Source organism: Acartia tonsa, chromosome 1 (assembly GCF_053477335.1).
Source record: "Acartia tonsa isolate MP-2025a chromosome 1, ASM5347733v1, whole genome shotgun sequence".
In the NCBI taxonomy this organism is placed as follows: domain Eukaryota; kingdom Metazoa; phylum Arthropoda; class Copepoda; order Calanoida; family Acartiidae; genus Acartia; species Acartia tonsa.
The window spans coordinates 45,684,975-45,700,502 of NC_137260.1; the positions used below are offsets into that span (position 1 = coordinate 45,684,975).

Below are 15,528 nucleotides of genomic sequence, written 5' to 3' on the forward strand. Positions count from 1 at the left end.
CTCCCTCCTGAAATAAAAAAATATTACTATTATGTAACTTTATTATATGTTATAGGCAATAATATAATAGTAAATAATAAACAAATTTTACCAAAACAATATACCTCATCATTTACGCAATAAACCCTATATAAAAACCAATTAAACTAACAAACATGGAAATGTGTCCACAAAGAGAAAAGCAAAAATAGCAGTAAATTATTTAGAAGTTCCGTAGATACTGTATTCTAATTATCGCGGATCATTTAGCTTTAAGACAGACGGGCATAAGCTTGTTATGAAAAATCTATAGAACACAAAATATAAATGCATAAACTAATAAAGGTTTTTATAAATCCTTGATTATAGTGATTTAGCAGCTTTAATACTGCTTTATATCAAAATCTAGGGAACATTGCCGATCTCAGATTAAAACAGTTTAAAGTATTTCTATTTCTAAATTAGAATAAAAACATTCTTTAAATTAAACCCTGCTACATTTTATAGAATTCTGTTCATAGATTTATCAAGAGAGAATCAAAATAATAGAGAATGATTTTCATATTTTTTCTTTACATTTTATTTTTAAAAGCGAAGCTTTTCTATAATTAGGATCGGTCCGTCCGTCCGTACGTCCGTCACAAACGGATAGCTTTCTTAGTTAATTTAGGCATGTTAGAATTGTCCTATCGATTTCAAACTTTGCATGGTGATTCCTATAGTAGTTAGGTACGCTTTAAAAAGCGTAGCAACTCTATAGTCATTACAAGAATGTCCGTACGTCCATTTAAAACATGTTGATTTTTTTACTTTTTTAACAACTAATTTTTTGTGATCTAATCATCCGATTGATCTGATTTTTGGCATGTTTATTCCTGGGACAACAAAGTATAATATTTCAAGCAAAGCAACTCTATAATCAAGTCCTAAAAATGTAAGTATGTCCATAAACATTATCCTGTATCAAGCAGTGTTTCAACAAATTTACACTTACAATTTTGCTTCAACTCTTATACATTTATATTCTGATTATTCAATTCTGACACTATATAAGTGTTAATGTCCGTTTGTCCTACAGTTTCAGTGCTTCGCTTTTATGGATGTTGTCATCCTTGTTTATACATTGCATTAGTTGACCAATTCAAACTTTTATTTAATGGAAGATTTTTTGTTGCACGGCTACTTTATTATTTTTTTTTATAGAAATTTAAATTTTCATAAAATATTTTTTTTTCTTCATAAATATCGAACAATATCGATAATGTAGTAAACTTTTTTGTTTGTAGCGAAGCATCTCGCTAACTACTGAACAGATATAGTTCTCCTTTACAGTAAAGCTTCTTAAAAGTCCAGAGAACGGAAGAATAAATGTACCCCCCCCCTCCCCATCTAAAAAAAAAACATCATTTTCCCTTTTAAAACTAAAATTGAAAGTTAAGGGTCGACTTTCCCCACCCCAGAACAGTAAACTTTAATTCAATTTTCTTTAGAAAGAACAGCCGCCTTTTTATTAGCAATGTTAATTTCCATATGATCTACATTGAAAACTAACATTTTTATATTTTGCAGGCACAGACAGTTCTCTAAGCGAATCATTGGAGGGGACACAGCCAAGTTTGCGGAACTTCCTTGGCAGGTAATATACGCATTTTTTCTTCTCAAATTTCTGCAATTTTTATTGTAGCTGTCTATAGTGCCCTAGCAAAATGGGAATAGATGTCACTGCTTTAGGCCGACCTCCTAAAAAAAGAAAGCATTGTTTTAAAATTGTATTAGAGGGTCGACTCCAAATCTCCCTTCCCTCAAGGACCTCCACAGGTCTCTAGGAGCATAGTCACTAGTTATTACATATATCATTACTGCAATTCCACAAAGTAACATCTATTATTTTGTTCGTCCTCCCTTGTTATTTCTTCTTTATTTCTTAACTTACATTACAAGTCGAGGCTCACTGTATTACAAGCCAAGTCTTTGATATATAATTTCAAATCAATCAAAAGTATTTTTGCCAAAAGCACATTCTGCCCTTGCAAAAAAACAGAATTGGCCGTTTTTTGTAAACCAATATAGAATTTCTAAGTAGGCCCTTGCCCATTTTCAACTCAGGCCTATAACCACTCACACACACACACACGCACGCACACACATACACAGAGATACACACACACTAATTCATACTTGGTGTGTAGCAAAAATTTTTATTATTCAACATATTAGCTTTGAAGGTCATGTGTATGCCAAAATTGAAGCCATTATTGCTTCTGGTTTAACAGATACTGCATACACACACACACAGACAACACACAAACACACTCCCACATAATAACACAGACAATATAACATATTGGGTTCTGCTTTTCAATAATCTCTACTGATCCAGATTCTTAGTATATCAATTAAAATTCTTAAAAAACATATGTAATTTTTATAATTTTTGTTTTAGATGATTAACAAATTGTAATATTTGCAATACAATTTAAACTTTTTCATCTCCCAAATGACTTCGTTCTAAGATTTTTAGAAAAAGTAAAACTTATATATCTATTTTCTTTTTTATATAATATTCATTTCTAAAAAGTGGCTAGGTATGAATATTTTAAAGTAATTATTTTTTGTCATAAATAATTTGAGAATACTAATTTCGTTTAAGATTAATTAAAGACATAATTGAAATCTATTCTCTAATTTATAGTATATCTAATATATTTAATCCTTCAAAATGATATTTTTCTTATGACAGGTGTTAAGTAATTGTCTTGCCATTCCAAAACAGTTGTTTCCACAATTTAGCATATTTCAAAACACAATAATAGTATCAGATTTTAAAATCTAAATTATTTCATTGGGTTTAAGTTTATTAAATTATAAGGTGGATAATTGTTCCTACTGCTGCTATACTAGACACAATGGTATAAACATAACAACATAAAAGCTCTTGGTTCCTTAAAAGGTCAGAGACAATGAATTTTCCAAAAAACATGCAATCAAAAATAAGTTGTCTATAAAGCTAAAAGTGTCTAGTACCTGGCCTAAAAAAGTTGGCTCAACTGTACAAGATTCAGGTCACTCAGCTATTCATAATAGTTAAAATTTCACTGTTTAAGCACCTTGGTTACAGCACATAAACATTAATAAACAGTGTTAAAGGCTTTGTTTCTCAGATACTTAACAATTATTCAACAGTATCCACAAAAAATCATGTTAAAACTTTTTTAATGATTCATATGATTCTAGCGACCACGAACCTAGAGGCCTGTAGGGGCATTTGAGGGAAGAATGTGGTGAATAAGTCAACCCTTTAATTTTTTATTTTTCTTTGAAAAAAATAAAAGTTAATTTGCTATTTCGTGAAGGTAGGGTGAAAATAAGTGCAAAGTGATAAATATTGGAAATTGATGTAAAAATGCTTGATTCTCATGATACTTATGAATAATTGATCTTGACCTTGATGGGTAAATCATTTTTAAACATTTTAGAACTATTTTATAATCATTTATGCTTTATGCAAGGATCATGTATAAAAATACCATAATTAAATTAGTTATTTATCACATTATATTATAAACAGCTTTCCGCGGATATAAAAATATACAATTATATAAAATTAGTTTTTTAGGCCCGAGTTGCCGATTCTATACATAATTATTCAGTATAATTTTTTTCGATATTAATAAATATATGAAGTCCTATACATTTTCATATCCGTGGACAATATATGTAGTTAAATTTATCTTTCATTGACTTGACCAACTAACTAACTAATGCTTTTAAGCTCTGGTAACTTTATATACTTCATACATAATTAATATAAAACATTGAGATGAAGTTTAAATTATCTTAGGCTACAAAAACATAACTTCCTACTAATCATTGGTTATATACAATCTGGCAGTCGACTACTAACTGATTGGTTCTTATTTACAGTGAAGCTCAATGTAGGTCCAGGGATAGTTTTAGGGAACTCCAACCTTCCAAGAAAAATACAACCCTATTTTTTTATAATTTCCTTTTTTAATCTAAAATTAAAAAATTAGGTTTTACTAACCCTCACCCCTCCCCCTTACCCCAAGTACCCATTAGTGTCATCTTTTTTTATTGCAACTATTTTATGACTAGATTGCATCTGTCGCGCCCTGGTTATATTAATATCAACGAATCTGTTATGTAAAAATAAGATGAAGAAAAAGTTAATATCATTAAAAGATTAATTATTGTTATTTCTTGAGAGTATGAGCCTTGGGTTATGATAAGAGGTAGGAAAATATGACCTTAAAATTTATCTTGGGGGATTTAGAGTCTCAATTTCATTCTTTAATTTCTTCATAAAGAAGTCATAATTGTTATTTTGTTACTCAATAGTTCATTAAACTTAGGAAAATAGGTTGTTTTTTTTATACTATTGAAAATGTTAAGAAAAATATTTTTTGTCATTTGAAATTGCTAAATTTAGGAGAATTCAATATTTTTTTGGTTTCATATGCTCTTTTGTGACACACAGAAAACTGTCCCGAATTTGTATTAATTTTGAGGAACAAGACTTCAGTGACGTCATATTTTTCTTTCCCGAAAAAGGTAAGGGGGGAAGAAAATCTCTTCAAAAGAGATGGGGAAAACCCCTTTTTCTCCCATCTCTTTTTTCTTCCCCCCTTCCCTTTTTTTTCTTTCCCCCTTCCCTTTTTCGGGAAAGAAAAATATGACGTAACTGGAGTCTTATTCCTCAAAATTAATACAAATTCGGGACAGTTTTCTGTGTGTCCTCTTTTGTTCTTTCCATCTTTAGAATGTTTTTCATTTGTTTTATCTTTATCTGTCTTATGCAAGGTGGAACCAAATTTGACAGAAATCCTATTATATAAAGTACTAAGGATTTTTTTTCTTGAAGCTTAAGATTTCAATAACTATGAAACTGATTAAGTTCTCATTTATAGGGAAGCTTCACATAGGCCCCAGGATGGTTGCAGGCTATTTTGATTAAGTTTTAATCCTTAGTATGGTTTCAGTCTATTTTTTACCCTATATATACAACATTGAATACAGAGTGCCCTGGATGCTAGGGGCCCACCGATAGTAAAATATAAGACATTTCATGGAAAATCTGAAACTTTTTTTTAGATCATAAAATAAAAATAAATGTTGTATGAAAGATGAGTTGTAATTTTGATTGTTTGATACTAAGTCAAGAAAAAAAGTGAAGTTTCATTTAAGGAAGTTAAAAGTAGAGATTTAGTTTGGCCCTTGCCACACACACGCACACACACATTTGCAATACACAGACACACACACAAACACACACACTGAAATACACATCATATTCAGGGAGGGATGGGACATTGGTCTGTTTATCACACTATGCCCCAAAGTTGCATAATAACGTTTTCTTATTCGTAGGCTTAACAACTTTTGGGATTTTTACTAAATTTTGATTGGTTTAGTGTTTAAACGTTTCAACCACCAATTGTAATTTACGAAAGGTGTATCATCATTGAGGATGTACATCAATTTATCGGCTATCCTTTTGGATCCCTTTAGATTCCTGCACCATATTATATATCTTATATGACGATTTTACGGTAGCTGACTTCCAAATGAAATCATGATGTTGGCATATTTTTGTGAAGCTCTTTACATTGTAAAATACATCTCTAACATAATTTACAATCTTGTCATGACTGCTGACCTTACTTTCTTAAATTCTTAAATTAAACTTGGATTTTTGTCAATTAGATGATTTTGATTAAATTAGATTTAAAATAGCATTAAGTATAAGTAAGTAGTAAGGATAATTTATCAAAATTAGTCCAAATAAAAATGAAAGTAAATTGAAATTAATCTGCTGCATTACATTTAACTTTTACTTTATCTGCTTTCACTCTGCATCAAATAAAAATAAATAATACTCTACTGAAATTCTAATTTAATCTAAATTTAAAAATGATTTAGTAAAATATTCTCTTGTGATAGAATTATCTATAGATTTTAAACTTAACAGGCCTTCTCAATAAAAAATAATACTATACTAAAATTCTTGCTTGATATATAAAAATGCTGTATTAACATGTATATGATAGAATTATCGTAACGATTTTAAACTTAAAGGGTCTACTGTCAAAATTGTCTGCTTTATGTCGACAACCAATTTGAATGACTTAAGTCTACATATAAGACATAAAAAGGTTATAATATTAAAAATGTACAAGTTAAAATCTAAACATATTAAATACATACTGCAAAAAAAATATTTCATAGTTTTAAAGCTTATTTTTTTTAGAGTGCAGGGTTTGTAAAATTAATCCTAACGTTGCAATTTGGTTGTGAAAGAATTAATAGCGTCTTACAGTCAGGGATTAGAGGGAACAACTTTTTTTTTCAATCCTTGTTTATAAAGAAGTAAGTTTTTTGTCTGAAGCTTTCAATAACTTTTCAAGCGATTAACTTCTCCATTTCAGAGAAGCTTCACAGAGGTCCCAGGATGGTTTCAGTTTTTTATTGAAGTCTTGGGCAGCTTTTAGTCTATTTTTATGCAACCCTCCTTACCCCTTCGAACAGAGATGCAATGGACAAAACCAAAATAATTTGTTGAAATAAATTTTCGATTATGTGCATTAGCAAATTCTTAACAGAAACACAGATAGTTGTAAACAACAACAAAAACAACAGCTTGTATATTAGTTAAAAGCTTTTTTAAAGTCAAATAGTATCTTTTTTCAAATTTACTATACATTTTATATTTGATTTTTATCCTTAATTCGTGAGTGTTACACTTGTTATTAGAATGGGCACACTAGGAAATAAAACAGAATTAATGGCAGGATAAATTATCAACACAATTTCAAACTCGGCATGATATTAGGCTGCACAGAAAAAATATAGAAAAATAAAGATGGCGAGATAGCTAGGATATGCACAAGAAATAGGTACACATAGATAGACAAAGAAAGAAAGTCAGAAAGAAACATTAAGAGAGACAAGACAGACAAAGATAGAGAAACAGATAGACAAAAAGAGACACTCATAAAGACAAAATGGAAGTGAAAGAGACAGACGAACAAATAGACAAAGAGACAGATATATGAACAAGACTGAAAAAAAGAGGGATATAGAGACAAAGAAAGACAGACAGATAAACAAAGATAGAGAGACAGAAAGACAGAAAGACAAAGATAAAGAGAAATATATAAAAATGATAAAGAGAAAGATAGACAAAGAGAGACAGACAGACCAAAAGAGACTCTCATAAAGACAAATGAAAGATAAAGAGAAGCAGATAGATATAAAGAGACAAAGAGATGCAGACAGATAGACAGACATACAGACAGATAGCCAGACATATAGACAGATAGACAGACATACAGACAGATAGACAGACATACAGACATACAGACAGATAGACAGACATACAGACAGATAGACAGACATACAGACAGATAGACAGACATACAGACAGATAGACAGACATACAGACAAATAGACAGACATACAGACAGATAGACAGACATACAGACAGATAGACAGACATACAGACAGACATACAGACAGATAAACAAAGTAAAAGAGAAAAGAATTTAAAAATAGTGTTAGCAGAAGACAGACAGACGAAGACAGGTAAGTAAAAAGATTGTAAAATGAAAATAAATATTCTAAAAATAAAAGCGTCAAGAAGGGAAATTTGTGATAATGCAAAGTGCAAAATGTTTGTAAATGATTACCCTCTGCGAAATTATTGTCATCTCTGCATTTAATTGTTCAAATTTATGGTCAAATTTTTCAATATTATTGACAGCAAAGCTTTTTTACATTTAGGCTTAGTCCGTATGTCCTTCCGTCTGAACGTCAGTAGCAGATAGTTATGATCGTAAAGTAGTGGAACAAAGTGACACAAAAATCAGCCATGTAACGTCATAAAAATGAGGGATTATCAATTTCTTTTTTAGGAGTTTTCTTTCACATTCTGATTTTTGAGCCACTTTGTCCCACTACATCGTAAATGAAGGCAAGCAAGAATGGTCTATTGATTGTAAATCTTACCTTATAACTCCTTTAATAAATAGGGACATCTGGAAAGCGTGGAAACTAGTGATTCCTAAAACGATTAGAAACAATGTAAGAAGACTAACTTTTTGACCAATTTTTTATAAGGTTTGATTGAAGATAGAATTTTTCGAAAATTCTCTTTGACATTTTTCACTTAATTTCATACATAAATATGTCAATATGCTATTTATTTATAAGTTGCATTAATGGGAAATTCCTTTTTTTGCATTATATGTCAGAGATAGTAAGAAATAAAGACAGTATCCCATACCTTTGAAATTTATCAACAAACACCTTACATGTTGCAACCAATTAAATCTTTTAAAACAATAATATGGTCAGTCAATCAATCAGTAGTATTGAAATTATGAATTTAGAATAGATTTTATCTTACCGTGTGATAGACAGCTATCACCGGATAGTAAAATGAAAAAAAATATAATATCAATTCCAGTTTTGTTAACCCCGAGGGTTCGAATTCCCAGACGATATTAATCGGTTTCAAAGCCATACTGGAAAAGCATTTAGTATTCAGGAAGAGGGTCCTTAGGGGGTCGAAACAGATTAAGAGGATATTAATGTTGAAATGAGATGCTTGGATAAAATTAATGTTGGTAATAAACAAATAGATGGGATAATTTGCCCCCAGGCTCAACACAATATTACCATCATAGGGAATACATCTATCTCAATGTATATATCCATCTAATATCTAATATATTTTTTACTACATTCAATTCTGGTTTACAGCACTCTATATGTATGTCTTACACCCTCCTAAAGCTCACACCCCTTTTTCATATTCGTTGGATTAACAACTTTGAGGTTGATTCATTTGATCAAGATGAGTGTCCCAACGTTTTAACCACTAATTGTTATCTACAAAAGGGGTAATTTTATGTACCATTAATTGGTTATGTACATATATTTTTCTGCCATTGTCTTATCCCTTTAGATCCCTGGTGATTGCACACATTAATATAAAATATAGGGAAAACGTCAATCTTATAATTTACAAATATCCTATCTGGTGTCTGTCTCCCATCCTTTCAAATAAACTGTGGCTTAGACTCATTATTCGGTAAGGTGGGGAGTAGGTTAACCGCCCCCCCCCCCCCCCCTTCTTAATAATATATGTAATTTAGAATTAATAAAACGGGATTTATGTAATTCTCCAAAGAACTTAAAACCTAACTACATGTTATAAAAATAATTTTCTTATCCTTTAGTATGGTTCTCTATGTATTTTTATCATAAATCAAAACTAACAAAATGTATGTCAAATTTTTTCCTAGATTTTTTTTTGAATATCCTATAATTAAATTCACATCTTCATTTGTAATTTTCTACACAGTTTCGTCTTTATTAATCATCTTTTTGTGTTTTGAATAAATTGTACACAAAGGGTAACCTTTGTTTTTGTTAATTTTTGAGAGTGTCAAATTTTGTGTATTATAAATTAGAAAGGAATTATATATCTGGAAAAAACTACTTTACCTCATATTTTCCCTAAGTCTAAAGTAACAGCAAACTTTAATTCGTCAGCATTTTCTTTAATAATAACTGCATATTAATATTGATTTATTAATATTAATCTCAAACTCAATTTACCATAAGTAGGAACACAGTAATAGTGTCTGACTGATTATGACGTAACAAAAAAAATTAGCCAATGAGAGGCCGTTATTGACCAATGGTAAAATTTATAGTGGCCTCTCATTGGCTATTTTTTTTTGTTACGTCATAATCAGTCAGACACTATTACTGTGTTCCCTAAGTAGGATAAGATCTATTTGATTTAAGATAAATATTGCCAAAAGTTTCAAAAAAATTTATAGGATATTTATATATATTTATTTGCTTAAAGTAAGCACCCGGAAAGAAAAGTTAAATAATTTCCATGCACAAAGATGCCAAATATCAAAAGTGCATGATCTCCCCCTTCCCCTTTTGCATCTTACATGCTTAAATAATATCTATCTATCTATCACTCTGATATTTTATTCTTCCTATATAGCATTCATGCTTGAGGGTTGCATGATGTCTGAAAGTAAGTGATCCTATATTTAAACAAAATAAACTAGAAAAATAGTTTTAAATTATATAATATTTATTTATTGCCTCTTATTATAGATAGCTTTTCGCAGATATTAAAAGAAAACATTATAGGTCCAGTTTTGTTGGCTCCGAGGGGATTGAAGCCCGGCCAACAAAAGTGGTATCAATTTTTAAAATGTTCTTTTTGTTATTCTTGATGATTTTTTGTTGTTTTTGTTGAGTTTTTATGTTTCATTATTGCTCAGAAACAGTTTTAATCCATCGGATAATGATCGGTTTCGAAACCATACTGGAAATATTTCTTAAATTAAGCTATTACTAACGAGTTAATCTCCTAAATAAATAAGGTTATCTACCTTCAAAATTACTAAACATAGAGGATAGGTAATATAGGTGTTGCCAATATAATAATCATCCAATTCATGCTTATGTAATGGGTGTAAGAGCATTGGTTAGTGTACCCATAATGGAATGGACACCACAGATTGATTCAATATTTTTAGAATATTCTATTAATTGTTTTATCTTCAGTAAATTTCTTGATTCTTCTAAAATTTCTATGATCTAAATCTGCTGCAATGTAAAAACGTAATCAAAATGTGTTTTGCATGATATATATCTGTCTATCTATATAATATCTGTCTATCTTTTTATGTATGTTGAATGTTGATCATGATATATATCTGTCTATCCATATAGTATCTATCTATCTGTATATGTATGTTGATCATGATATATATCTGTCTATCCATATAGTATCTATCTATCTGTATATGTATGTTGATCATGATATATATCTGTCTATCCATATAGTATCTATCTATCTGTTTATGTATGTTGAATGTTGATCATGATATATATCTGTCTATCCATATAGTATCTATCTATCTGTATATGTATGTTGATCATGATATATATCTGTCTATCCATATAGAATCTATCTATCTGTATATGTATGTTGATCATGATATATATCTGTCTATCCATATAGTATCTATCTATCTGTATATGTATGTTGATCATGATATATATCTGTCTATCCATATAGAATCTATCTATCTGTATATGTATGTTGATCATGATATATATCTGTCTATCCATATAGTATCTATCTATCTGTATATGTATGTTGATCATGATATATATCTGTCTATCCATATAGAATCTATCTATCTGTATATGTATGTTGATCATGATATATATCTGTCTATCAATATAGTATCTATCTATCTGTATATGTATGTTGATAATGATGTATATCTGTCTATCCCAGTCTGTCCATATAGTATCTATCTATCTGTATATGTATGTTGATCATGATATATATCTGTCTATCCATATAGTATCTATCTATCTGTATATGTATGTTGATCATGATATATATCTGTCTATCCATATAGTATCTATCTATCTGTATATGTATGTTGATCATGATGTACATCTGTCTATCCATATAGTATCTATCTATCTGTATATGTGTGTTGATCATGATATATATCTGTCTATCCATATAGTATCTATCTATCTGTATATGTATGTTGATCATGATATATATCTGTCTATCCATATAGTATCTATCTGTTTATGTATGTTGAATGTTGATCATGATATATATCTGTCTATCCATATAGTATCTATCTATCTGTATATGTATGTTGATCATGATATATATCTGTCTATCCATATAGTATCTATCTATCTGTATATGTATGTTGATCATGATATATATCTGTCTATCCATATAGTATCTATCTATCTGTTTATGTATGTTGATCATGATATATATCTGTCTATCCATATAGTATCTATCTATCTGTACATGTATGTTGATCATGATATATATCTGTCTATCCATATAGTATCTATCTATCTGTATATGTATGTTGATCATGATATATATCTGTCTATCCATATAGTATCTATCTATCTGTATATGTGTGTTGATCATGATATATATCTGTCTATCCATATAGTATCTATCTATCTGTATATGTATGTTGATCATGATATATATCTGTCTATCCATATAGTATCTATCTATCTGTATATGTATGTTGATCATGATATATATCGTGCAAAATAAGTTGTATATATACATACTTAAATCCGAATGTATATTGCATTTCCTCAATTTTTTATGTGTGTAGCTTCTCTACAATTTTCAATTATTTAATTGTTAATTCTAATAAATAAAAAAGCAAATATATAGTTGAAAGACACAACATAAAGACTGCAACAATCAGAATCTTTAGTTATCTATTCATATTCATTATTTGCTTTGAATGTATGAAAATTGTTATTCTTGTTATCATGATGATCTATTCGCCAAACATTTTGGCCTTTGCCTTAACCTTTTTTGTTTTTATTTTGCAAGGAAAAATATGGAAATAATATTTAGACAAGGGGTAGATAATAAAATTTACCACACGCCAAAGGGTGCAATTCTTTTCAAGGGATATAAAACCACTCTGGGCTGGGAATAAAGCGGGGAAAGTATAGCAACTATTTCCAAACATAATAAATTTGGTTGGAGTGTCTTCTCCTTTTAAACCCCCACAAGGCCTCAAACCCGCTTGGTGAATCACTGTTCACGCCACTGGATGTATTTCTTAATCTTTTTTGGTTCGTCAGCAATGAAAAAAATCCAAACGGATACTCTTCCTTGGCGTATCCGCGGTCAACAATCTACAGAACCATAAAAGACTTTCACTACTTTTCAATTATAGAAATTTATAATTGATTTTTCTGCTAAATCTTATTTTCTACTAAAATTAAGAAAATTTTGTTTGAAGCCACTAACATACTATTTTTACCAATTCTATTATAAACTTATCACCTTTATCCTATTACATAAAGTTATAAAGATCCTATGTCTGTCGCTTAAGATTTCTTTAGCTACTGAACCGATTGAGTTTTCTATTTTAGGGAAGCTTCACATAGGTCCTGGGATGGTTTTTATGTTATTTCATTTTTAGATTTCAGCCTTGGATGTTTTAGGACATTTAAACTTATATTGCCTTATTTTTTAATTTAGATTTTTTTCTTCTAGCAATTAAATTCTTGACTTAATTTAAGATACATGATGCACTTTTTTGTCCTCGTTAAAAGTGAAATATGTGATTTTAGCAAATGATTATGACTGTGTTAATAATCTGTAAAACAAAGAATAGTTTTTCTCAGGGAATATTAATAGCTGTGGTCAAAATAAATTTTAGGGGCGTAGATAGTCATTTCAAATTATTTATCAACATTATTTTTCCTTAAATCGAATGTCTTAAGAAATGGAGGAAAAATTAAGGCTTGAAGGAGAAGAATAATAAGACAATAATAAAGTTAAAATGAAAAATCATCTCGATTAAATGGCCAAGAAAGATAAATATTTTTAGAGACAATTTTTATAGAATTTGGTTAATTTCTCATTGGGAAAACTTTTTCTGTGTTGACCTATCTACGATTTCCCTTATTTTTGAATGAATATAAAATTCATATTTTTCTATTTTTTAAATTAGTCCAGAAACTTATTAACCTGTATGAATCAAATATATATATATTGCCCAAAAAGTAGCTATACCCTATTCCCTATTTACTATGCCCCAGGCCCCCTAATTACTCCTATCCATCATATAATATCATATATGCTATTTCATATATCTAAAATGGTATTTCATGATGTTTTTCTTCCCAGAAGAAAATACTTTAGTCATGTTTTCATCATTTTAATTAAACTAAATGCAACACAAACCCTTTACAAAAATATCTTTACAAAGACCTTGTGCTGATACGGCCTTGGATTGCGTGAGGAGGAAGGAGCAGCGGCCTTGCAATTTAACCATTGTAGTTTTTTTCCATACGGAAGTGGTCACTTTTTGGGAGGTTTCTCATTTACTTCTGTGCATTGTAAATTATATTTTTTCATGATGTATTTCTTATTAATATAGATTAACAAGCAATATATTTACATTTAAGGACATTTATTTTTCTCATGAATGTTTTTAATAGGCTATTATATATTAACAAGATCTTTTTTCCAGTTAATTTTAGATTTTTATGATCTTTATCTGTATTACAAAACAAATTTATCACCTATATTGTTTTAAAACTTTTATGAGATCTAAAATTTGCAAAAAGGGTTAAAGAAAAGAATTGATTTTGATTAGTTAACAGTTTTAATTTCCCTTGAATAAAAGGCAGAATATAAATCCTGAAAAATATCTAGATTTATTTTTAATTAACCAACCCTGAACCCGTGAAAATTGAAAGTTAAAATTGAAATTTATAAAAAATAAAATGAAATTATACTTTGAAGCTTGTTAAGGAAGTATGGAAAGAAAAATTGATGTCATTAAATTTTCTATAAAGAATATTTGGTAATTTCCAGGGTTCGGAAGCCGCAGCCGCAGCCTCAGCCTCAGCCACCATCAGCCGCGCGGCTTACGAGAAGCCTCAAAATCAGCCGCGCGGCTTCCTCAGCCACCCAATAAGCCTCAGCCTTAGTCGCAGCCGCGCGGCTTAAAGAAAACATAAGCCACTGTAAGCCTCAGCCGCATTCAGCCACTGTAAGCCTCAGCCACTGTAAGCCTCAGCCACAAAACTCCAATTCAGCCACATTAAGCCTCAGCCGCACTAAGCCTCATTCAGCCAACGCCCCTCTAAGCCTCAGCCGCAATCAGCCGCGCGGCTTATAGTTGGGGAAGCCTCAGCCACACTCAGCCGCGCGGCTGTTAATAATTTGAAGCCGCAGCCGCACTCAGCCGCGCGGCTTCAAGAAAGCCTCAGCCGCAGCTGCAAAGTTATGATTATGCCGCAGCCGCAGCCGCGCGGCTTGATATTTGTAAGCCGCAGCCTCAGCCGCAGCTTAATTTTTTAAATTCAGCCGCAGCTTTGACACAGCCGCGCGGCTGAGATATTGTAAGCCCCAGCCGCAGCCGCAGGTGCTAAATTAGTACAAGCCTCAGTCGTCAATTCAGCCGCGGGGCTTAATTTTCATTTAATTTTGTCTGTCTGAAGCTTAAGATCTCAGCAACCACTGAACTGACAATGTTGTCCTTCTCAGGAATCCTTTTACTAAAGTAACAGGATGTCTGTGTGTCTGTGTATCTGTGTGTCTGTACCGAAGGATCTCTCTAACCGCTGAACCGATCGGGTTCTCCTTAACAGGGTAGCTTCTCATAGGTCCTGGGAAGGTTTATAACTATTTTTTTGGGGGTGGGACACCCCCAACCCCCCAAAAAAATTAAAATCCCCACCCCTCAAAAAAAGAATTTTTTTTTTTAATTTTTAAAACTAAAATTAAAAATGAGGGGGGAGGCCCCCCCCCCTAAAAAAAAAAATTCCCCCCTCCCAAAAAAAATTTTTTTACTTTTCTTTAAAAATTTAAAATAAGAAATTGGGTTATTAAATTTGACTCTCTCTCTTCCTCAAGTGCCCCCTAGAGGCCTCTAGGGGCGTAGCCGCTAGTTA

General features: G+C 30.8%; 1 protein-coding gene across 1 annotated transcript in view; it reads left to right on the forward strand.

The window, feature by feature from the left end:
* LOC145327739 (uncharacterized) overlaps positions 1 to 15,528 on the forward strand; it is an 85,570-nt gene that overhangs the window by 15,919 nt on the left and 54,123 nt on the right. Inside the window, exon 3 of the mRNA XM_080171299.1 lies at positions 1,549 to 1,615. Coding sequence (XP_080027425.1) covers positions 1,549 to 1,615 — 67 coding nt within the window. The remainder of the gene's footprint in view (positions 1 to 1,548; positions 1,616 to 15,528) is intronic.